This window comes from Mchenga conophoros, linkage group LG17 (assembly GCF_057382185.1).
Source record: "Mchenga conophoros isolate Kocher_MC1m ecotype Shallow Benthic linkage group LG17, M_conophoros_male_GT1.1, whole genome shotgun sequence".
Lineage (NCBI taxonomy): Eukaryota > Metazoa > Chordata > Actinopteri > Cichliformes > Cichlidae > Mchenga > Mchenga conophoros.
Genome location: NC_140542.1, coordinates 31,472,801 through 31,498,578, shown reverse-complemented (window position 1 = coordinate 31,498,578; position 25,778 = coordinate 31,472,801). Strand labels below are relative to the sequence as shown.

Genomic DNA, 25,778 nt, shown 5'->3' with positions numbered 1-25,778 from the left:
GTTTCCAGTTTAGACCTTCAATAACCTGTTAAGTTCAGCTCAGAACTGAATGATGGTGATTTAGGATAGAGACTAATGAGAGTATACTGACACCAATGCTATTATTGATTCTGGTCATACGGTTTAATTCTTTAGTGGTTCCCTGATTGATTCTTTATTAACTGTCCATGTGGAAAAATATCCAGCACTGTGAGCCTGTGCAAAATGTAGAAACAGTAAAATAAAGTTTTTTGCATGTGATTTGGGTGGAAAGTGTCCACCGTCACAAGTTGGACACATTTTTCATGCTTCACTGGTCTGTCCCACTTAAGATCAAAAAGTATGCATGTAAAATGAGTTTGACCTACTTGGAGCATCTAAGTTGTTGCAATTTGATTGTTTTTGGATCAAAACTATAGGGCATAAAGTTTTGACTAAAAATGATCTGAACATCTGCTTCTGCACAGCCGCCTGCTCCTGTGGTCCTGTGTGTCGCTCCTGATAAAAGCAAACATCTATCAGCATATGCTGTTTGTGTCAAGGGAACCGTAAGAGCTCTATGAGTAAAGGAATGAAAATTCATCAAAAGGAAAAAAAACCCAGGAACCATGTTAGCGAGGTCAGTTTGAATCTAATATTTTTTAGGCTGTTTGATATCTTATTTGATATTTTTCACAACTCTGTCTGCACATGTGGCCTTAAAGTGTTTATGCAAATCATCTTCTAATTGAACATAACTGCTAGTTTAGTGGAAAACATGTTGCAGTGCTGAAAAGGTGCTGCAACCACTCACTGCTGTGCCAGTTTTATGTCAACATTTCCCATCTTTACATTTACATAAAAATACATTTATCAAGTGTTAACTGCCCCAAAATAACTCCTTCACTTTCAATATGAGCATTGCAAAGTAAAGCCTCACGAGAAAGTCGACCGTCTCAACGTTAACCCTCTGCTCTGTTTTGATATATTTATAATAAATGCATCACAGTGGAGTAAATGAAATCCAAATGTCTCACATAGAAGTGCTCATAGAAAGTGTGAGTATGCACATTAGTGTGAGCAGAGTATCATAAAAGTGTGCGAAAGATTACCACATATGTGGGTTAAACTTCAGTGGATGTTACTCATCATAATAAAAATTCAGTGACAACATTTCAGCCTCACCTGGCTTCTGTCTTAAACCTTGTATTAAAGATACAGGTGTGATCAAATGTCTAAATTCAAATTTTTTTTAATGTTTTTCCACAGTGAATTAATTGTGCAGCATGCATCTTTAATGACTTTAAAAACAATAATTGGGTGCACAAGTTTATTTTTCATTTTCTGTAATCAATGCAGGTTCAAATATGTACATACATCCCCAGTCATATCTGGTTAAATGTCCATCAACATGTTGAACCTCAACCAGATGCTTTTTGTAGCAATCAACAAGCTTCTGGTATAATTCTGATCGGATATTTGACAACTCTTCTTGGCAGAATTAGTAGAATTCATTTAAGTTGGTTGGTTTCCTGGGATGGAGCTGCATTTTAAGTGTAGTCCACAAATTTTCAGTAGAGTTAAGGCCATATTATCCATTCCAAACTATTTTTGCTTTGCATCACACTTTTTCAAGTTTTACTATATCTCGGAGAGTAAATGCTGAGTGTTTGCAGACAAGTCGGCGTCTTACGACTGTTTTAATCTCCAGGTGACCAAAGCAAACACAAGTAGGTTAATGGTGCAGCACACTCTTTGCAGTCAATCCAGTTCAGAACTGTTGACCTGTTCAGGAGAACGCAAGGTATTCATCTCAAAAGGGTTTGCACTCCTTCTTCAAACGATCCAACCTTTTCCTTTTAATTTTATCCTGCTTGGTTTTGTTTATTCATCTGCACCCCTACTCTTTCACCTTCACTGTGCCTCTTTGTTTTCTTATTGTCTCCTTTCTATTCCCCAAGCCGCTGAGCTCCTTTGAGAATAATCTCATTTGCTGGATCTATCTCAATTCGAATGCATACTGTCTCGTTTAACAAATCGCCCAGTTTCACTCCAAATGCACACCTTGCCCATAACAGATGCCTTCAGCGCAGAGGAGTGTGCAGCATAATGCGGTCTCTGTAGAAAAAGGCCTCCAGGGGGGGCCAGTAGTTAAATTGGAGGAGAGATGGGATTCCCATTCCAGCTGTGACGAAGATGCAAGGTGCTTAAATTGTTATCGCCTCAAGCAATAGGCAAGTCAAGGATCAGAGCTGAGCTGATGGCCCAGTCAGGAGACAGGAAGCAATGCTGCCCAGTATGGTTGCAAGACTGAGTATTAGCCACCTGCTCTTTCACTGCTCTGTTGCTCAGGCTTGCAAGGGCCATAATGACTGCCTCGCTGCTGAGGCGCTTGTGTCAGCAGTTTGAAATGACTCTCATTCTGTGTGCCTGTAAGCTTTTCTGCACTGAACACCAGGAAATGAAAAATATATCGGAAGAGTTCGATCACAACACAATTACATTACCACAGGCATTTGATGGTACAACATTTCACCAGCAGCGTTACATGAAATCTCTTACAGAGAACTAGTGTTGTGTGTTGTTGTTGGGAGCATCAGGTTTTAGCTCTTTAGTGGCCCTTAACCCATTTAGGAAACACTTAACTAAAACAAGGGTGATTAAGTTGACTGGATAATTTGGTCATAATATCATGTTGTTCCACCTGAATCTACCTGCTGCAGAAGAAATGTTAGTCACATTTGTTAAATGCTCAAAGGTGGTGCAGCTCCAGAATTAGCACCACTTCTGAATCACTGTTGTGTTCACCTGATAGAGTACATGTAATGAATGTTGGGAGATCTCTTTAGCTGCTATGCGCTCCATTATATTCAGCTGGTAGAGCCATTTAACTGAAGTTATTCGCCGGCTCTGTCAATCAATAACCTGAGAGACCGTTAAAATTATAGACATTATATAAAAAACAGACAAAGCCTGAAGGTTTTGAAAAGTGAAGCCAATGCAGAAGTGCCTGAAAACTGCATTATTTCTGTCAGCAGGAGGTAAGAAAAAAAGAAGTCAAACTGTACAGGAGTTTGAGAAAATGACCCCACTTCTCACTCAGTGTGCAACCTCTGTAAACCCAACCAAATGCATGTTGCAGATCTCGGGAACTTGCCTTTAAGAGTGTAGTTTTTTGGGGGGTTTTACACATTCAATTCAATTCAAGTTTATTTATATAGCGCCAAATCATAACAACAGTCGCCTCGAGGCACTTTATATTGTAGGGTAGACCCTACAATAATACATTCAGAGAAAAACCCAACAATCATATGACCCCCTTTGAGCAAGCACTTTGGCGACAGTGGAAAGAAAAAACTCCCTTGAACCCCCTCCCTGAACCAGGCTCAGGGAGGGGCAGCCATCTGCTGTGACCGGTTGGGGTGAGAGAAGGAAGACAGGATGAGAGACATGCTGTGGAAGAGAGCCAGAAATCTCTGGCTCTGGCTCTCTTACACATCTGTATGGCTACATCCATCTCTGCATAACAGGTTATATATAATTATCCTTATGTGTGGAGACAATGTATCATTCAATGATGCACTTCGAAAGCAGAAATACTTTTTTTTTGTTTTTGTTTCCAAAGACGTCTGGATGCTACGTGTTCTGTATTTAAAAGGAAAGAAATCACATGCTACTCCATCATTAGCGGCTCAGAATTCTGAGCTGATGTTAATTATTAAAAAAAACCCACACTGTTCAACTTGTAGATTTCTGTGATGGGAGCTGTGCTTCAAAGGGTGGCTTTTTAAGCTTCCATCTCGTGCTTGACACTCCATTTGGTGTGAGTGGCTGGCACCGTGCAGTGTGGGTTGCACACCTGTGTCATAACTGTCACTCTGGTGGCATCTGCATATTTCAAGCTGTACTTTTTCCAGCCTGATATGAATATCAAGCAGAAGACTTTTGCTACTGCCTTGTGTATGTCTGAATACCTGCAGCCTGTGCATCATTTACAATTGCAGCATGGTGTTGTTTCTCACAGCGCTGCTGTATAACTCACATTTGGTGTACGCCTCAGGGATGCTGAAGTGACTGAGGAGGGCATCGCTGTTTCTGTGTGTAGTCTGTAATATTTCTCCAAGCCCTGACAACCCAACAACTTATCTATGCTCCAGTGTTTCAGGTATTTGTGACAAGTCAAAACTAGCTGTTGAGATTTTCAATTTTTAGGGCATGAATCCTTTTTGTTGGCATGGCAGGACATTCACTTACGGTCTGGTCAAGTGCTGCGTTCTGCACGGCTGAAGATGTGTTGGTCACTTTCCCATCCCAATTCAGTGCAGTTACTGCTCAATTTGCTGGAACATCTGTGACAGTCTGGCCCATGTATACGAAGAATAGCCTAAGGTTTGGATAGTGCACCTACATGGGTCCATGTCTGAGTTATCCCAGCTGTAGAAAATTGGCTTTTGGTGTCTGAATTTCCAAATTCTTAATATAGGTAGCTGACTGGTGCAGATAACTCATAAGAGGCCTTGAGTTATTACAGGGGTTTTTTTTTATGTTAGATTTTTAGCCCTTAAATTAAGTTGTAGCTTTAGACCAGAAGCTGCAGTTTGGGGAAGGCCTCTTCCAGGCTCTTCCAGGCCTGTCAGATCCCCACAGAAAGCCTCCCAGTAACAGTCTAAGGAGCTTGGAAAGAAAAGCATCTGGACTTCTTTAAGTTGCTTGAAAAGAAGACCAGACGCTTTTCTTCCCAAGCTCCTTAGACTATGATGACCTGGATGACTGAGAACCTTCACAGACATACTCCCAGTAACAGAATGGATTTATTCATACATAATTAGCAGCAGTGTTGGGTAAGTTACTTTAAATTAGTAACTTAGTTACATTACTAGTTACTTCTATCAAAAGTAACTCAGTTACTTCAAGTTACTCGTTACTTTCAGAGTAACTAGTTACTAGGGAAAGTAAGTTTGGTTTAACTCAGAATTCTCTTGTTAATGTGTTGCTTCCGTAACTGGATACCCAGCAAGTTTGCCAGTCTTCTAGCTTGCTTACTTGCCACAAGTGCACTGTGCCACCTACCAATAGAAAGGAAAAAATAATGTGCACATTTCCACGGGAGAAATCCCACGCCTGATTCTATCCTAGCCTGCTTTTTACATCCAACACAAAAACTGCAGTCGTGGTGCTTTCGATTGTACTCAGAACTCGGAAATTCTGCCTTCTGAATAGGAAGATGTAGGTAACACCAGACTGCAGATGAGCTGCATTCAGAGCTGGACTGGGACAAAAAAATCGTCCCGGGCATTTTGACTAGAGACCGGCCCACCATTACAGGAAAAATCATAAAGACTTTGAATGAAAATAAACACTGTTGTGACAGTGATGTACACTGTTCTGATGGTATATATCTATCAATCTATCAATCGTTTGTTGTAAGACTCAGATAATTATTTTTTTAAAAGTGAGACATTTTAAATGAGAATAAGAAAGTATTTCCTTGTGCCCCCCTTTCCCTGTTAATGCCCTACATGGACCCCTGGCAACACTTTGCTAGACCCGCCCCTGCACAGTTACCAGCTGTCAGCTACTTGGAAAAGGATCCTGGTGTTATTTGTCTCTCAGAAACAGTTCATAACTTCCCTTCAACTCATTCATGTCACCTAAAAGGTAAACCTGTTTCTCCATCACAGCTCTGATGATTCAGTAAGGACATCTCCTGGTTTCATCTTCATGTTTCCCTCTCACCACATAACCAAACCGATATCATGACCAGCAGCTTTACAGCTGTGGCTCCAGCAAACATAAGCTGATACTAGAAATTAATATTAAATCAATTCTAACAACAGCTGATCAAGCTTAAAAGTGCTAATGTTGTTTACCGCGACATCCGCTGGTTTCCTCTTTCTGGCGCAAAGTGGGCAATAAATAAACAAGAGAGAAAAGCCGATCAGCTGATCATTGATCAGTTTCATGATTGAAGTAGAAACAGGAGAGGGAGGGTAAGAGGATGAGAGAAGAAGAGGCAGCTGTGCAGCAAAGACACAGAGTAACTCCAGCTTTGTGTCTTTTTCATTGTAGCTGAAGTCCGGGACAAACTGTTCCTTTTCACCTCAATACGAAACACGTAATATTTTCTCTGAATACGAGATGATTCCGTTTTTTACGGGACGGTTGGCAACTCTAATAATTAACCTTATGAACAAAATAAAGTTCAACATCAGTAACATAGCACCCACCCAGCTGTATAGAAACTCCGTCATGCTAGCTAGCACGCAGTACGAAAAAGTCAGCACAATGAAAATAAACTCCACCTAAACTTGGTTCATATCTGACCCAGATGGACTGCAGGTCATAACTTCTTACCTGAAGTTCAGTTCACCTGACACTCTCGGACCAGCGGCCGCTTCGGGTCTCTCCTCTTGCCTCCCTTTTCCTTCATCCACCTGCTGGCCTCCACCACTTGCTAATGTTATTGAATCTGTGGAAGCTCCGCGATAGCCACCACACGAAGTAACGAATAACGAGCCTATTTAAATCCCAGTAACGAGTAACGCGTTCCCGGTTTTGGCATAATAACTAGTTACTGTGCTCGTTACCACAATAATAACGTAGTTACTGTAACGCGTTACTTAATAACGCGTTAGTCCCAACACTGATTAGCAGTGACAACAGATTGTGGAAGCAGAAAAGGCATTTTGAAAAGTGGAATGAAAAGAAGTGAAAGGTTTTTAAATTAGCCACATTAGCTGAAGCCAAAGATGGGATTTGCTTCCATCTTAGTTGATCGTGTGAAAAAGGTTGGCTTGTCTGTATAAGTATAATTCGATCTCTTGACCACTTATGCCTCCATAGAAGAGTCAACAGAACGTGTGTGTGTGTGTGTGTGTGTGTGTGTGTGTGTGTGTGTGTGTGTGTGTGTGTGTGTGTGTGTGTGTGTGTGTGTGGCACAAGTAGTTATTTATAGACGTATAACTGGAAGAGGAGTGTTTGGGGTGTGGTCCTGCTCCTGAAATTCAGATAAACTATCTCTAGTTAATAAGGTGAAGCTGTACAATAGTCCTACACACACACATACACTTATTTATTTAAAGGAAACATTAAAACAGTCAAACTTTTAAAGAAACGTCATCTTACCTGGCATAGAAAGAGCCTGGAATGTACTTCATACTTTCCTTGGTCAGTAGTGTTGGCTTATATACTGCAACTTAAGCATGCACGTCCATGTCACACCTAAGAGAAGCAAAGTTTGTCTATTACACACTTTGCGTGTAATATCAGGTTGGATCCACCACTAAAAATATTTATAATCGAACCTTTAAGGGTCTTGTGTAGGAGTGAATAGTGGTTAAGTGATGCTTAACAGTTAAACATGATTTATTTTACCGAACTTTTTATTTTTTCGCTCTCCAGGATGCAAAATAAAGAATCTCTAGCGGCTCCCTGTGGTGTGGAGGAATGAAGGCCATGGAGCTAAAAGTGTGGGTGGACGGAGTGCAGCGCATTGTGTGCGGGGTCACGGAGTTCACCACATGCCAGGAAGTGGTCATCGCTTTGGCACAAGCCATTGGTAAGCTACAAATTACTCACTACAACATAACCTGTTCACAGGTAGCAAATGCTTAGAAACATTATGTTACTTCCTGTGTCTCTAGAAAGTAAAATAATATTGCTTACTGCTTAAGTCCAGGAAAAGCAGTGCAAATTATATTTTGTCCTGCATAAATCAATGCTGGGATGTTCTGTTATGTGGGTTGCATCCAGTATTTGGCAGGCCACATACATGCAGACACTTGAGGAAATAAGTGGCTTGAAAATGAAAAGTGACTAGAGGGCACAAATAGATTTTCACCATAACGGGACTCTGTGAAACACGATGAGTCATACTGCAGTCTTTCCTTTGTTGACAGTTGATAGAAATAAGTTCAGGCTCAGCCTCTTCGTTTGCATTTGTGAATTTAAGACTGGCATCATGACATTTAGTCATGTGTACACATTTTTTAGAGGAACACATTCAATATTTGATTTTTCAGTAGCCCCAGTGGTTAGAGTTAAAATGTGGGGGTCTTTCACAGTGACAGCAGAGGAAGAGTTATGGCACGGTCCTTTGTGCTCGCTGTGCCTTTTGTCCTGGCCAAGCTGCTTTGAAGTCTGAATGGCTGTAGTGATGAATGCAGCTCTTTTTATAAGGACCCTTACTGTGGAAGAAGGGGGTTGGCTGTGCAGTTGGCAGTGTTTTCTCTTATCTTTATGTGTACAGATACAAATACAGGAGACACAAAACAAAAGGCCCTGAACCACTGAACCCCGTTCTTTGGCTAACACAAACGCTGTTTGTTGACTTGAATTTTCCCACTGCATTAGACACCGTGGTAAAGTCCTTTATATCTGCCAGTGGTGCAGCCTGTGGGAGAGCTGTGAAAAAGCCTTTTGTCATTGTTTCGTCTGTCGTTTTTTGCAAAAACACATTGAACTTTATTTTGATCATTTTAACAAGGCTGGATTGATTTTTTCACAGGTTCCACGGGGTGTTTACTCTGACAGCATGCAATGTGATTTTTGAAACATCTCAGGGTGCACAACCAGATACAGAAGGGTGTTTAATGGATATCTGTGAGCTGAATCATTCTCAGCCCTTGTTGATGTTACTCAGCAAATGTTTAAAGCTGAGGGATGACACGGACAAAGGCAAAACTGTGATCTGGTAAAAGATTTAAAGAGAGCACAGATAAATGACTCTCTTTATCACTCACTGTGGAATTTAAGTGAATAGTTTTCCCTCTAAAGTAATGTGAACCCAGATTTGAATGTGTTAACACTGTGATTGTTTTTACTTCAGAAAAGAAATTGTCAACATGAAAACTGATGTTCACTTACATTTCCAGAAAGACTAGACAACATTTTATTTCTTTTTTTATCATCTTTAAACAAGTTAGTTTGGGGACATCACAGCTAGTGTGGTCATGTCAAAAAGAAAGTTTGCACCAAACTTTCTTATAGTCTTGTGGAAAAGTTGTATTGGTTCCACAAGAGTTAAGCAAGTAGTAGCCAGGTGCTACTAATCAAATTCACTTGATTAACGGATTAATCGCAAGTGTGAGCACTTATTTAAAAGCATAAGATTTGGCAATTTGATGGTCTGAGCATAAAGGTATGCGTTTGGATAATGCTAATGTTCTCAGGAGTGGACATCCCAGGATATTCACCCCAAGGTCAGACCATGCAATTTTTTTTAGAGAGGCTGCGAGAACCTAAGAGCTACATCTCAGACTCCACAGGCCTTGGTTAGCATGTGAAATATTCATGACAGCACAATTAGAAAGTTACAGAACAAACTAGGCTTGTTTGGGAGGGCTGCCGAGAGAAAACCACTTCTGTAACTTTTAACTTCTGTCCCTTAGACAGATGAGACTAAAATGGAGATATTTGGCCATAATACACAGCTCCATGTTTGGAGAAAACCCAAACACCTCATATCAAGTGTATGAGATCACCAACTCGAGCGTGAACTCATCTGTATATCAAAATACTCTAGAGAAATGTGAGGACATCTATTCAACAGCTAAAGCTTGGGCTGGGTCATACCTCAGGACAATGATATTGAGCGTAGCAGCAAATCTGCGGCAAAATCTGTTGCTAATTTAAAACAGAATGACTGAAAAAGAAAAGAATCAAAGCCTGTCAAAGTCCAGATCTCAAGGTGACTGAAATGCTGTAGCACAACCTTAAGAGAGCGGTGCATAAACAAATGCCTGCAAACATCATTGAACTTGTCGTGGTTTGCACTGTCAGACCATGAGAAGAGAGGAAGAAGACCCAAAAGCAGACACTGAGGAGAGGAACTGAAGTTTTAAACAAAAAGCGAGCAGTTTATTACAGGCTGGTTGAACATGGATAAAGAATAAAGGGCGTAAACTAAAACCTACACTGGGAAAACTGAAAAATGATAACTATGACAAAACTGTCATAACTAACATAAATATGATTCAGAGCAGGAACGTGCAGAAAACTATGAAGCAGCAAGAATATGAGGCATGAACACGACCTGAGCTGACTCATGCCGGACGAGGAACTGACATGGTGGGAGGGTAAACAGTCTACCTAACCACGACTGAGTGAAACGCACAGACTAAATACACACAGGAGGTGATCAGGGGAAGCGGAAACACATATGGAAACAGCTGACACAAATGAAAATAACGACGTCACAGGAGAAGATTTAAACTAAATGCATCGAACAAAGAAACACAAGACTTTCAAAATAAAACAGGAAACATGGTGAGACGTAGACAACACAGACTTGACAACATGAAACAGGCAGACAGGAAATACATAACAACTAGAACAGAAGGCCAGGGTGAAACAGACTACAATTCACAGCCAATTAATAATAATCCAAAACTCCACATGATCTTCAAAATATAACAAAAGTGATCAAAACCAACTGAAAGCACTGGGTCACACACCCAGCCTCTGACAGAACTGACTCAAATTAAAGAAGAGTGGGGCAAACTTCCAGTATTATGCATTATACATACTTTGCAAGTAAAACTTAATTTTCACCCACAAATTGAAAACTTTTTAAATGCTTGCACCATATAAAGGTTGTTTCAACTGAAACCTGTTGAACATCAAGGGAAGGAGGGGTAAATTAACATCACATCTCCTTCTTCCAGCAGAACCCCGTCCATTGCAATGAAAAGAGCCCAGAAAAACAAACCCTTCGTGTAGGATTCCCTTCCACTGATTGTGAAAAGCTGTCATAAAATGTCAGGACCTTTCAACTACTTCTTGTTTTGTCCCAGGACGGACGGGCAGATACACTTTGATCGAGAAATGGCGGGAGACAGAGCGCCACCTGGCTCCAAATGAAAACCCTGTAGTGTCCCTGAACAAGTGGGGCCAGTATGCCAGTGACGTGCAGCTCATCCTCCAGCGGACCGGCCCGTCTGTCAGCGAGCGGCCAACCTCTGAAGGGCTGGCTCGTGTCCCAGAACGAGGTCTATACCGCCAGAGCCTTCCACCTCTGGCCAAGCTCCGTCCATCGGGGACAGACAGGTCGCTCAAACGAAAGGAACCCAAACGCAAATCTTTGACCTTCACAGGAAGCACCAAGGGTCTGCGGGAAATATTTGGAAAAAGCAGAGATACTGATGGTGTGTATAGCTGAAATATTAGCCATGATCTTACCAGTCATTTCTTTGCTAGCTTCAATGGTTCAGTTTCCTTCTTTTAATCTTAGTCTTCCCTTTTTGTCTGTGCATCTAGTCAAACAGTTGAAGCAGCGCGGTGTGAGTTTAAACCTCAGCAGAGTTGGAGGAGGTGGAATAGCATCTGTACCTGGGAGTCCGGCCAGAGAGCTGAGCCGACTGGTGCAGCTGCAGAGAAACAAACTCCAGGCCCTGGAAAGCCGCCTGCTGGGCTGCGAGGCTGAGCTGCGAGACTGGGAGGAGGCCACAGGCGAGGCCAGCGATGTGAGTAAAACCACAGCTGCCAGTGCAGTCACTGAGAGAAACTTTGCATATGTGCTGATCTTCAGATCGTCTGCACCCTAAACTTTCATGTCTTCCAATATCTTTATTTTTACATCCCTACATCATATTTTAATCCCATGCCTTACAGGAAGGAAACCTGGAGGAAGAGCTGCTGCTTTTAGAGCAGCAGGTGAGGAGGAATGACGCCGAGATGGAGGAGGAGGAATTCTGGCAGAACGAGTTGCAGATAGAGCAGGAGAGCGAGTGGCAGCTGCGGCAACAGCTAGCCGAGCTGCAGGGCCGCGTACGCGACTGTGAAGCCAAGCTTTCGGAGTATCTAGCTCGCATACAGGTGAACTTAGCATCACGAGCTGCCTGATTTCACCAGATCCTGTTTTGATGGTTTTACGAGTTAAACCTCTTATCTATAAATGTCAGTAAAACACAAACACGCTGCTTTAACTGAAGAAGGAAGCTGGGAAAAATGAGATTTTTATTTACTTTCCAGAGCATGGAGGCAGGTGTGGAGCAGGAGCGACTGCAGCAGGAGGCTGAGCTGAAACAAAGGGTCAATGAGGAAGAGGTGCAGTCATTGAAAAATTAACATTTGGGACATTCTACCGATCTCATAAACAGATACTTACTGTGGATGGCATTACCCTGGCCTCCAGTAACACTGTGAGGACTCATGCTGTGGTTTTTTACCAGGATATTTCCTTCAAAACTAGTTCATGCATTTATTACTTCTAGGCTGGATTATTTTATTATCAGGATGTCTTAAAAACTCTCTGAAAAGTCTTCAGCTGATCGAAAAATGCTTCAGCAAGAGTACTGACGCGGGGACTAGAAAGAGAGAGCATATTTCTCCTATATTGGCTCCCCTTTACTGGCTCCCAGTTAAATCCAGAATCGAATTTAAAACCCTGCTCCTCACATACAGGTCTTGAATAATCAGGCCCTATCTTATCTTAATGACCTGATAGTACCGTATCACTCCAACAGAGCACTTCACTCTCAAATGTTACTCTGAAACTTTTTGATAAAGCATATAGGGTTGGATCAGGTGACCCTGAATCCTCTCTTACTTATGGTGCAGTTAGTCTAGCCTGCTGGGGGATTCCCATGATGCACTGAGCGTTTCTTCTTCGGTCACCTTTGTCACTTACTATGTTTTAATACACCACTTTGCATTTAGTCATTAGTTTTTATTAATCGGTCTTTCTTCCACACCATATCTTTGTCCTGTATTATTGTCTTTACCTTACAATATAAAGCACATTGAGGCAACTGCTGCTGTGTTTTGATGCTATTTAAATAAAGTTGTGTTGAGAAAAATGTTTTGTTAAACCGACACATGTGTTCTAAACTTGGATGAATAGTTTTGCAGAGCTAAAAAACTTTTTATTCAAGTTCAAAACATGTCAAAGCATGAAAAAGTCTTCCTACATGGTTGAGTTTCTTTTGCATATTTCTCCTGGAAAATTGCGATGAGCGCTGGCTTCCTGACTTCCCTTCCACTCTGGCTTTCAGGTACAAGCCCAGCTGGAGAAAGTGAGGGCAGAGTTGGAAATGCAGAGCCAACAAACAGCACGGCTGGAGAACAGCTGCAGGGCATTGGAACGCTCGCTCAGCCAGTCAGGCAAGAGATTACAGGTCAGCTCAACTGTTTAGTTGTTTATTTTAGAGGCCCATCCTGGCATTTTGCTTAAAATATTGTGTTCCCATTAACTTTGGAAGAGGCTGAAGAATTCAGATTTCAAGAAAGTGTTTTAAAAAATCTTATTAAGAAGTCGGAAAACTTTGGCTCCGCTGACGCTGGTTTAAAAATTTAGTCCTCAGCACACAGGTGGAACCATAGAAATCTAAGCTCATTAAGTTGTGGGCAGTGAAGCAAAGCCTTATCTCTGGCTCGCAGCAATGTGCGATGGATCTTTGCCTGCATGCATCCTAGTATGAAGTAGGGTGAAGTCCAGTAAGATGTGGGAAGCGTGAGGTAACGAGAAGGGAATGGGAGGGAGGGAATTAGCAGCATTCTTTGCCTGATTAGAGAGGGGCCTGAATAAGTACGCAATCCCCTGCCTGCAGTTGTGTAATCATCTGTGAGCTGATACTTTTCTTTGGCTGGCTCAACTACACTATGACTCTGGAGAGATCCTGAGCAGAACATCAATCTTTTTTTCATTTTGACCTAATAAATTCACCTCCATTAGAGTAACTTCCTGCACTCGAAAGCTTTGGTAAGCTGTGGATTTGTTCATGTGCAGTACTTTTATCAGACTAGGCATACAGTTCATTTTATTATCCTGGTGTTTTTTTTCCTTTATAGGAGAAAGAGCAGGAGCTGGAGCAGCTGACAAAAGAGCTTCGACAGGTCAACCTACAGCAGTTCATTCAGCAGACTGGTACCAAGGTCACTGTGCTGCCGGCTGAACCATCAGAAGACATCAGCAGCGGTATAAATACACGTACACACTGACAGAAACTCTACAAGATCACCACCTTCTTGAAAGCATTTAGTTTACTGTAAATGCTGATTGCAGCTGAGGCATTCTACATACTGTATTGCTTTTAGATGTGTATGGACACAGTGCCACCTTATGGTCATACTGAGAATGACCTGTTAGACTACGTGAGGCAGGACTGCCCCATTACATGGACCAGCAATGGAATTCTCAATATAAAGCCAAAGAAAAATCCTCTGTTTTTATTTTAATCACATCATTTTTTACATAAAAAAACTTTCTCCATTCTCTTTGTCTTCTTTATTTATTTTGGCTGCTCCTTAGCATCGTCGTCTTCTTTCCTTGCATCTTCCTCTTTCTGGGTTGCTGTAACATAGTTTGTTTTTTTTCTCATTTGATACTTAATCACTTGTGGGATGTCAGATCAGAATCATATATCAGTGATGTTCATACCCCTCACAGCTAAATGACCATCTCTTTTTTGTGTGCTGCAGAGACGGAGTGCGGTTCCCTGAAACGACTCGGCTCCTCCCGTCTCTTACCCAGTGACCTTCGTGCCCTTCAGAGCGCCGTCTCGTCCACCCTCAACCCTGAAGGCATCTACGTTTGACCCTAAATGTCCAGGAGGCATATTCTTTTGTGGCGGCAGCAAGGCAGCTTTATGCTACTGAAACTATTTCCACACACAGAAAAGCAAAGAAATGACTCCACAAATAGATGTTTTTCTTACAAGGCAACAGAGTGTCAGAGTGGCACTTCAATATGGAGGGTTTTTGCCAAAAAAAAAAAAAAAAAAAGAGTGTGACAAGAAAACTGCACTGCCTCCTCTTCACTAGAATTGAACTTAAACTTAAACTGATGTCATCATCTGCCGTTTAATGCACAGTCTGAGCTCCCATGAGTGAGTAAGGATAAGTGCAACAGCACCATTTTTCTCTACATACCAGCTACTGTGTTTTTATTTTTGTTTGTTTGGGGTTTTTTAGCACTTCCGGACACACTCTGAATACACAATCATTTATTAGTCAAGCGATTCCCGGCAAAAAAACTATAACACGTGCAGTAAATCATGAGAGAATTTCACAGTGCAGTAGTTTGACACGCGTACTCGTCTCCATCCAAAAAAAGAGACAGATGCATGAGCATGCACAAACAGTGACTCCTGTGCTATAAGCATAGCCATATCTGATTGCCTTAAAACTAGATGTTAGTAAATGTAATATTGAAACAGAACTCAAGGTAGCTACTGAGTACTGTGCGCAGTGTGAATTTGATAAAATGCTCCAATTCAGGTGACTCCTTGTCACGGTAACTGATGTCAGTACAACTCCATGTGGGGTTAGTCTTTTTTTTCTAAAAGAGTTTGAACATTTTTTTTTGTTTTAATTAACTAGTGAGTTTGCTTCGTGTGTATGTTTAGACGGCGATTGAAAACATTTCTCATAAAATGTATGTCAGAGTTAAAAGAGGGCGACTAAAGAGGCCAATGAAGTGATATTTTAAGTAGAACATGGTGGCTGTAATGTGGTCCAATTTAAGTATTATGTGTTGTGCAGTAGGCATGCATCTGTTGTTTTTCTCATAATGAAAATGTCTTTAGTATGGAAGCTTGTTTCTGCCACTGAAAAAAGGGTTTTTTTGTCATCTGTAAGTCAGAATTTCAGCTTTTTATCTCAGTTATTTTCTAAGAAGTTTAAGCATGTTACAGTTTTGAGATAAGAACCAGATTTTTTTTCCTTACAGATGACTTGTGCAAAAAACAAAAGAATTTAAAGAACAAACAAAAAAACGGCGGTGCAAACAAAGTTCCACACTTGGGTGTAAATCCAGGCTCAAATAATTTATCACTGTGACCACCAGGTGGCAGCAAAACATATTTTATTCAGGTAGGCGAAAGGCTCTTTAAGTCATCTGATTAGTGCGTGTTTAGGAGTCACTTACTGTATGCCTGTTGTTGTTGTTGTTGTTGTTGTAACAAAGCCTCTGCACTTTAGCTTTAATTGTGTTAAGGTGAGAGTGTTTGATATGTTTCACTGTGTACTGTGTTCAGGAACACACACGCACACATATCAACACACCAGCCTATGATTTCTAACAAACTTAAGATGTCTTCTATGAACCAAAGTTAGTGTCACACAACAGATGGTTAAATGAATGTATTTTTTTGTGTATGTGCAGCTTGTGCTTAATAAAAATACCAGCTTCATTCAAATGGTGGCTGCGCTGCACACCATACATATTTTATATTTTACGGTCAGCTCTTTCACGCAGAAAGACGACATTTATATCACAAAAGACAGTATTAGAAGTCTGAGATAGAAGATGTTAGTATGAACCTTTGCCAGCTGAATTGGAGAAACCCAAACTGCTTGTGGATCCTCAGTATGGGCTCAGAAAACTGCAAAAAATTGCAGATGTTAAATAAAAAATCAATATTGGCCCTGTTTTTTTTTGTTTTTGTTTTTTTTTTGGTGTGTGTGTGTTTTTTGTCCCCCAGACCAAAGATGGGAGCCAAAATTTCCCACTTGCAACTTGCGGGTGCTTATTGCAAAAGTGTGTGGGCAAATATAACTAAAGTTTCAGAGCCGAGAATATCACTCGCAGTTTAATGCTTTGAATCCCGTCTTCAGAAGAAGCACGTTCCCTCTGTTTTTCGAGCTGATTTAATTTGGGCGACAACAAATCTTTTCCACTCATTTACAAACCTGAATTTCCCTCGCTGTGTTCTCTGTGTAGCTAACTTCATTTTGCAGGCTCCAAATCTTATCGACTATTATTTGAACCCATGTGAAGAAGCTGCAGGTGTATAATAAAGTGAAACCCTCCCTCCGGTGTGAAGAGCCTCGCTTGACTGTTTGCTTTGCTGTGCAAAGGCGACCCGTGGCCTTCTGAAACTGTCCGGGGACACTTACAGAGGATTGCAGCATTATCAGCAACTCCAGCTGTGACACAGACGCTGTGACCTGCTGAGAAAGGAATCACAATGGCATGCCTTATAAAGAGAACAAAAACTGTACATTTCTACATATCACATCAATCTACGGACTGTTTCTAAAGTAGATTGAAGTCAGATAAATGCAGAGTGCTTAAGATGTTAGATTATAATGCTGTAGCTCAATAGGCAGCGTGTGCATGCAATAATGTGCGACTGGTTTCACTGGTTTCCCAGCAAGCCGTGACTCATTTTGGTTTTGGTTTGCACTGTCCCTTCTGCCTCGTAGATGACGAATGAGCTTAGTCAAAAAATGGCGTTTTCATGCCTTTTCATTTAACTTTGGCAAAAAACAAACAAACAATAACATTCACGAATGTAAAAGAGAGATGGCAATACGTTTACCTGCATTGCTCTTTTTTTTCTTTTCCTTGTTTTCATGTTTAGAGACATTGCCAATAATTGGTGTCTATAATGCTATCAAAAGTGCATATACAAATGAGATGATGGAGCCATTATGGAAACAGCCATCAAGAGGTTTTGAAAGCTATTTAAAAAAAAAAAAATGTTGTGGCTCAGGGATACACAGAATTACCCAGACAAGAATGGACTGAAAGTAATTATGGATAAACGCCGTTCACGATGTCTCGAGCCATTTGACAAGTTAAAGTGGTTGTTTGGTCTCTCGGGGACTTCAACAGCTGTTTGACAAGTATAACGTGTAGCACGGGGTCCTAGATACGACACAACACACATCCCCAAAGTAAGAGATGTACTCAAAGTGAAGTGTTTCTGTTGCCTGGTGATTCACATGGAATATAGTGCAATTTGTATCTCATGTATTATGGAGACATACACCAGACGAGGCAAGAATAAGAGGCATAATCCGGGGTTTCGTTCAAGCCGATGATTTTGCAGTGCAATCGTGCTTTTGAAACGCATCTTAAAGCATTTACAAAACACTGTTGGATGGACTGTGCTTGGCTAACATCATGACAAATTGTATATTCAAAATGTTATGGTTTTGTATTCTTTAACTATGAAATCATTAACAATATTTTTGTCAGAACTAGAACTGATTCTGTTTTAGTCTTTGGGTCACTGTTAAGCCACTATTTATGGAAGAAATAAAAACTATCGAGAACAATGTAAAATATATAAAGAAATTATTATCTACTGTAACAAGATGCCAGAAATCAATAAACTTCTATGCCGTGCTACTATTGTGCTAACTTTTCTCCATTTTTTTCTTTCATTTTTGACGAGAAAAAGCTGGAAATTTCACATTCTGCCAGAGAATGTGGAAGTGGACAGGGAAAAAAATGTTTTTGAAAGATGATGGGTCATTGTGTTACTTGGACCACAATGAGATTATAGCACTATAGGATGGTATATTATTAGGATCCAGTTCACAGGTGGCACAATTTTCACCAATCTTGAGAAAAAAAATAGACCAAGGCTCGCAGGAGTAAACTATTTATTGTACTTTTAATGTTTACAATATTTTGTCCATTATAGCCAATCAAAACTGGTGGAGGCCACGTCTTAGAAACACAATGGTCTGCAAAAAACAAATTTGGTACTTGGACTCCGGTCTGAGAAAGCTCAAAAAGCACTTCTGCATCTTTTGTTGCATGTGACCAATAGAAGAAATGCAATAAGCAAACATGTTTATTGGCTAATATATCAATATAGCTCATGTTACTGCCAAGAATTGGTTTGAATGGTTTTTCTGGTAGATTTTTATTATTTCCAACTGGCTTCTTTTAAATGATAGATCATATAAAATGACACATGTAATTGCATTTTTATTGCTAAGCTAGCAAGCTTGTTAGCTTACTATTTTAACTGCTGAAGGTGAATTTTAGCGCAGAAAAAAGAGGAAATGTAATCATTTTTTAAACTTTTACTGTATTCTTTGTTAAAACAAAACAAGGCTGCATACAGTGAACACAGCTTCACCATGTGAAGAAATCTAATAGTTACACGACAGCTGTTGTAGCCATGTGGGGAGGGATTTAGCAACTGGTCAATTACTGAAACCCAAGTGACACGCTGCAAACGTGGGGGGGTTGGAGGCTGAAGTAGCATCCTGGGGCAACTGCCTAGGTGGCAATTCAGTATTTGATGGACAGAGATTACTTAAGAGAGAAGAAATGTGTGCTGCTAGCATCATTCCCAAAAGTTTAAATTGCAACCAACATTCCCAATCCTGGTAGTATGAGCTTAAAAATAAATGAAAAAAGCAAAAACAAAGTGACTTTTCATCTGAGGAATGGTACATTTACATTTGTGTGTGCCAGGTCTACTTCTGAATATTTAGCACTCAGTTTTCCAGCAGAAAAAAAGTCCTCCTGACCAAGCTGCAGATGCGTGGGCAACTCGTGCAGTTAAACAAGATAAGATACAAGCGCGATGACCTTCTCTAAATCTGTGAAGGATAAAAACAACTTAATTTTTAATATGTTTCTGAATTGTAGGAAGCACAGCCGCAGTAGTCTCCTTATTTTTCACTCCGCAAATCGAGTAACTGTCAGAATCATTCTGAGCTTTCCGGCCAGCAGGCTTTGTTTTGGAGACAGAGAGTTGAGATCGACTGGAATAAAAGTTTCTCCAAAAGGACCCAATTTCAAAGGGTTGTTTTCAACTTTGGAGGCATACTTTTGATACTTTACAAAGTTAGCAAACTTGGGTTATCGCACCAGGTGTTTTTAGCAGAAGTCCTTTCTCCCGCTCTCACCACTGTAATATAACTTTAATACTTCAAATGGAGCTCAACAGCTGGGTCAGAGGGGCTCTGATTACATTGGTGACCTTCTCACACCAGAAGATACTTGAAGATTTGTAGACTTAAATGCTGTTAACTTTATCTGACCTGATTACTTCTAAACCCCACTTGTCTCCTATTGTTTATCAGGTACCATCATTACATTCACCAGTTTGCTATTTTTACTGTGCCATACTGTATATATCATTAGGGAATAAATCTCATAAGTAAATGACAGCAGCCCTGAGCACGCAGGCACCAGCTAAGCCTCCAGCCATTAAAACACGACCATCTTCTTCAGTTAAAACTATTTTTAGAACATGTTTAGTGTGAGTGATTTTTAATGGACGCTTGAGGAGAAAATGGGATTAGAGTTTAGATTGCAGCTCACAAACTCCAGTGTAAACATTTTGTGCAAGGTAAGTGCTAACGGAAACCTACACTTCATTTAAAGGGATTATCAAAGATGACTTAATTTTGCAACCTATATACCTCAAACATACACTCACCGGCCACAGCATTAGCTATACCTGCTAAACTGCTTCTTAATGCAAATATGTAATCAGCAAACATCATGGCTCAGTGTGCATTTAGACATGTAGACATGGTTAAGAAGACCTCCTGAAGTTCAACATGAGCATGAGAATGGGGGAAAATAAGGTGATTTAAGTGACTTTGAATGTGGCACAGTTGTTGGTGCCACACAGGCTGATCTAAGTATTTCAGAAACTGCAGAAACAACAACATCTCAGGTTTACAAAGAAGGTAATGGTCTGATAACAATGAAATAAGATGTTTTGTTGATGCTAGACCTGACAAGAAGGCAACAGCAACTCAAATAACTGTTCCTTACAATCAAGATATGCAGAAGAGCATCTCTTAATGCATAACACATGACACCTTGAAGCAGATGGGCCAAGGCAGCAGAAGACCACAGTGGGTTGGCAAAATTGGTGAACAGAAGACTGGAAAAACATTTCCTGGTCGGATGAATCTTGAGTTAAGCTGCAGTACAGTTGATCAAAGGTTACACCTTGCTAAGTACTAGGAAGGTGTACCTAATAAACTGGCCAGTGAGCATATAAATAGGTGCATTGTTTTATCCTAACAACACCACTGTTTGTATGTTATGTTACCTTGTTATTAGTGCTACTCAGTGAATATAAAAAACTGATTACACTCTACAAAATGTTGTAAAATAAGAAAAGTTGAATCATCCCAGTCAGTTATAGTCAGATATAGTCAGATTTAGGCTTTATTACCACTAACATGTCAGCTTAGAGGGGTATTTATCTCTAAATCACACAACAAATCCTCCTCCCACATCGACGTATTTCTCTATCTTGAGCTCTCTGGATTCAAAAGCAGAGCTCTCCACAGGGTTGCAATAACATCAAGTGTTTTATCAGAAGAAACTCTGCACAGTGACGAACTATGTCAAGACTTCTGTGAGAAATCGTCTGGGCGGAGATCGGTTGCGAGAGAACGTTGTAAAGGCACAGTGTGAATGGGATGAGTGGTAGTCTGGTGAAGCCTAATTATTTAACCTCACTTTGTAAATTACAATGCAGATATCACACCTTAGATAGATTGAACAGTTGTGTTGAGAATAAATTATAGTTCATGCCGGAAGATTGATTAGGCTATGCTGCGTGTGCGCGTGGCGAGCGCGCGTTCCCTGCCGTGTGTGTATGTGTGGATATTTGCACAAGCCACGGCTGATGCTGTCATTAAATAGCCCCCTGGCCCCGCTCCTGAATTTGTTTATTCTGCACTGGGCATGGGAGTAGGTGGCAAACAGATGGGCATCCATGAATTATGGAAATTATGGGCTTTGATTAACCACCACACACTCTGCTGGATAAAAGTAACTCCAGGGTTGCCAAGTTATGTGGTGCAGTGGGCTGTGCCGTCAGTCACTCAGCAGCGTGATGGACCTGATGCTTGATTGATGTTGTTTACTGTTCAGTGTTTAAAAGAACATAAAGTAAAACGGACGCTTTGTTCATACTATGCTTCCTGTTAGGTTTTGTCCAAGGGAAAATGCACTTCCAAATTTTGATGGTTTCAATCCTTTGCTGGAGCTTTGCAGGCACTTTTTGGTGGAATTGGGTACCTAACTTTGGTGGAAAAATCGGATATGTGTGCAGAAAATGTGAGGATGTACAAGAAGAAGTTCACTGCTAACAGTTAACCTGTGTTTCTCTTGTCAAAAACAAGTTGTGGTTTTATGGAACTTTGTTATGTACTACTATGTCCGCCAAATTATTAGAATGATTTTTAAAAAAAAAAAAACATTATTATTATTATTATTATTATAGGTTTTGGGGGGAAATGCATTTGTTGCTGAAACAGAAGATTTAAACCTCTCCCATAAGCACCGTAAATAACACCTTGTTTAGATTTACATACTAGACAAAGCCAGACGCACTTTCAAATGATAATCACACAAAAAACTACATCATTTTTATTTATTTTTTTTAATTTGTTGGTTTGCTTTATGTATTTATTTATTTTTGACACATAAAATAAGCTGGTTTTATTGTTGAGTCGTGGAGCTGCTGGTTGACAAACACTTTGCTCCACTTGGCTCGGGCAGAGCCAGGCTAGCTGTCTCCCTCCAGTGTTTGTGGATATGAGCTAACTGTCCACTGCTTCCAGCTTCATAATGTACAAACACGAAAGTGGCATGGAGCCTGCTGTATGAATCGAAAATGTACGTTTCCCAAAATGTTGAACTATTCCTTGAAGTGCAGGGTTCAACCACGTTAAATTCACTGCTAGATCCAGACTTACTTTCTGGTCAAATTATATTGATTTATGCAGGTTATTAACGGTCCTGTGGGCTCTGTTCTGGGAGTATACTATGAATATAAGAAGTATTTGGCTCTTGGTTCTCCTTAGCACCATAATTCATCCTTTAAGGATGAGTGTTCAGTAGCATGCTGCCTGATAATTAATCATGCAGACTGTATGATAATCGTTTAATTCTTACGTTTTTACAGAGTTAGATTTGGAGCGTTAAATCAAAACTCTTTTAAACAGTATTTGATTTGTTTGAAACCGCTCGCAATTATCTCAGCTTTCTCTGCAACAGCCCCGCTTTAGCATCTGATACCCCAGCCCCTCACCCACTACTGCACACACATGCACGCCACCACACCATCATCAGCTGTTCATATACACACCACTGTCCCCATCTCTCAACTTTCACAAATGAAGAGAGACAGCCTTATCCCGGAACCAACACGGAAAAGCAATTAAAAAGGAATTAAGGGTGTGCAGGGAGAAATTGGATATGATATCCAACGCCTATTGTAAATGTCAACGTTATTACTGTGTTGTTGTTTCCCATTCCTTTAGCCGCCTTGGCCGTTTTCAAGAGTGACAGTCCATAGTCTGGTGGGCTTAATGAAGCCGTCTCAGCAGCCAGGGTCTTGGTATGTAAGGTGAAGAGTGCTGCTTATCCTCTTCTGCAGCTCTCATTAAGATCAGTTTTGCAGCCCCCCTTCTCCTCTGTCTCTTTCCTCAAGCTCATGTCTACGAAACTTATTTAACACTGTCGCCCTGATGCTCTGTAAATTGTAAGTATTTTGGTTTATCTAATTGTGTTTTCAGCTCAGATTAAATCAGAATAAGAGACTGCCTTAGGAAATAGGATTTTTCTTTTATCAAACAAAGCTGAACAAACACCCAGAAAAAGCCCCCCCCACCCCCCCCTACCAAAACTTCTCATCCATTTAAAAAAATAACTAGTCGGAATGTCACATTAGATCACCGGACGCTCATCTGTTCCTAAAGAAAAAGAGTAAAAGAGATGAATCTATCAACTTATTATCCATTGAATTATTGGATTAAGGGGCTTTAAGGCATTTCTAAAGTACTTATAAACCCAGATCTGTTATATCTTGGTTATTTTGAGACAACTAGTAGTTTCTACACCCATGAACCATCCAAAGCATGTTAATCAAACCAGAAACTTTTTATGCCATGACAATGTGTTAACCAAGAGGTAGGGTAGTATATCATGAAGCTTATTATTATAAGCTTCATGAAGCTTAGTATTATTATTAACCAATACTATCCATGACAGATTTGCTGGACTTTGACCCAGGTACTATAGGTGAGCTCTAATGTCACTAATTCTTTAATTTACGAATTTGAATATAATGTTTTGCTAATATAAGTATTTGAAATTATTAATAACTAACTGAAGTTCCTTCCTGTTCTTTTTATTTATATAAGTAATCTCTCTTATGTGGATACATTTTTAATTCTTTACTTAATTTGAATCATTTCTAATCGAAAAGCATATTTCAAAATTATGGAAATATGTCAGCTTTTCAATGTCATTCTTGCACTTTTGTTTTTTTTGTGTGTGCTGATTTTAGGTATTATATGTGTGTCTTTGGGAACATATCTCTACAATGACCTGACATATCAGAAGAGAAATGTCAGACTGTTATTATAGGAGTTCACACGCTTGGTAAAGTATCAAAGACATTGCCAGCATGCGCTCTGAGCACTTATTACATTTGTTCAATTCAATTCAATTCAATTCAATTGTATTTATATAGCACCAAATCACAACAGCAGTCGCCTCAAGGTGCTTTATATTGTATAGTAGATCGTACAATAATAGATACAGAGAAAAACCCAACGATTATATGACCCCCTATGAGCAAGCACTTTGGTGACAGTGAGAAGGAAAAACTTCCTTTTAACAGGAAGAAACCTCCAGCGGAACCAGGCTCAGGGAGGGGGGGGGGGGGGCCATCTGCTGCGACCGGTTGTGGTGAGAGAAGGAAGACAGGATAAAGACATGCTGTGGAAGAGAGACAGAGATTAATAACAGATATGATTAAATGCAGAGAGGTCTATTAACACATAGTGAGTGAGAAAGGTGACTGGAAAGGAAAAACTCAATGTTAAATGTTGTATTTGGATATACTGTGCTGTATTTTTCCACCTGTAGAGCAGCCATTTACTCAGTCAAATGGAAATTTTCTCGTAAATTGGATTTTCAAGACACTAGTTTCCAGGTGGTTCCTGCTGACAGCTGTCCAAGCCACCGCTGAAAATATTCAGATAGCACAGAGTGAAAGGAATTTCCCAGAGATCCGGGATACCTAAGGTGAACACAGATGGCTGTATTACTGTAATATGGGAATGTCCTGTTTTATCAGACTTTAATTTCCCAGAGGGACTTTTATTTTACACCTTGTGGCTTTGCCTTGAATGAATTGCCATTTCTGAGTAATGCCCCAATTGAGATTCCTTATAATATATATATATATATATATATATATATATATATATATATATATATATATATATATATATATATATATATATATATATATATCCTAGGAGGGTTTTTGCTGGCTCCTTTTCAGCCTTCTTCAACTTCATGCAGACATTCACTCAGTGCAGCCACAGTCTGCTGCTGCTGGCCAAAGAGCAGCTCCACTGGAGCGATTTGGGGTTTAAGTGGCTTCCTCAAGGGCACCACAGTGGTGTTTGCCGAGGGTGTTGAGAGTATTGCTCATTCATTTTCCACACCTAGACATCCCTGAGATTATCTGCTCTGAAATCTTCTATTGCAAGTTCAAGTAAGAAGAAGAATTCCTTCCAGTATCTGTGATTATGACGCGCATAACCAAACCAAGAAGGTGTGTGTGTGTGTACATATGCACACACGTCTCAGCTTCCTTTGTTCTCACACTCCAGTCTTACAGTCTGTCGTGTGTGTCCCACTTCATCCTGCCGTATAATGGAAGTGGATGACAGCCACATCTGAAGTCAAGAGATGAAAGACATCATTTACAAGTTGGTGTCTGCTCTCCCTCTGTGCTCCATTTTTCACACACATGTGTGCACACACCCTATGCAGCAGCAGACCACGGCATCTCTAATACGCGATGATATCAAAGAATGAACATTTTCAGTCTCTGTCACATATTCAGTGACATTTTGTTACTGTGGTCGCTTTAAATCAACGTGAATCCTTCGTAAAACTATTTTTATTGATTTTATTTATGTTTGGTTTTTTTTACTTTTCTGTTGCAGTTAATTCTTAATTGTAAATCTCCAGCATGAAAGCCAAATGTACTAACTGGGTGTAAAGACAGATGCTCTAATAACTCAAGTTGGCATAACCTGCGTTACACCTTTTAATAGAACATAGAAGTCCACAC

General features: G+C 40.3%; 1 protein-coding gene across 2 annotated transcripts in view; it reads left to right on the top strand.

Annotated features, from left to right (window-relative positions):
• The window catches only part of rassf8b (Ras association domain family member 8b), a 37,571-nt gene extending 19,540 nt beyond the window's left edge, over positions 1 to 18,031 (top strand). For both annotated transcript variants that reach the window (XM_085252299.1, XM_085252298.1), the window contains exons 2-9: positions 7,360 to 7,516; positions 10,752 to 11,102; positions 11,215 to 11,420; positions 11,569 to 11,772; positions 11,929 to 12,003; positions 12,951 to 13,073; positions 13,747 to 13,873; positions 14,377 to 18,031. In XM_085252299.1, coding sequence (XP_085108425.1) covers positions 7,405 to 7,516; positions 10,752 to 11,102; positions 11,215 to 11,420; positions 11,569 to 11,772; positions 11,929 to 12,003; positions 12,951 to 13,073; positions 13,747 to 13,873; positions 14,377 to 14,492 — 1,314 coding nt within the window. In that variant the 5' untranslated portion in view covers positions 7,360 to 7,404 and the 3' untranslated portion in view covers positions 14,493 to 18,031. The remainder of the gene's footprint in view (positions 1 to 7,359; positions 7,517 to 10,751; positions 11,103 to 11,214; positions 11,421 to 11,568; positions 11,773 to 11,928; positions 12,004 to 12,950; positions 13,074 to 13,746; positions 13,874 to 14,376) is intronic.
• The last annotated feature ends 7,747 nt before the right edge of the window (positions 18,032 to 25,778 follow it).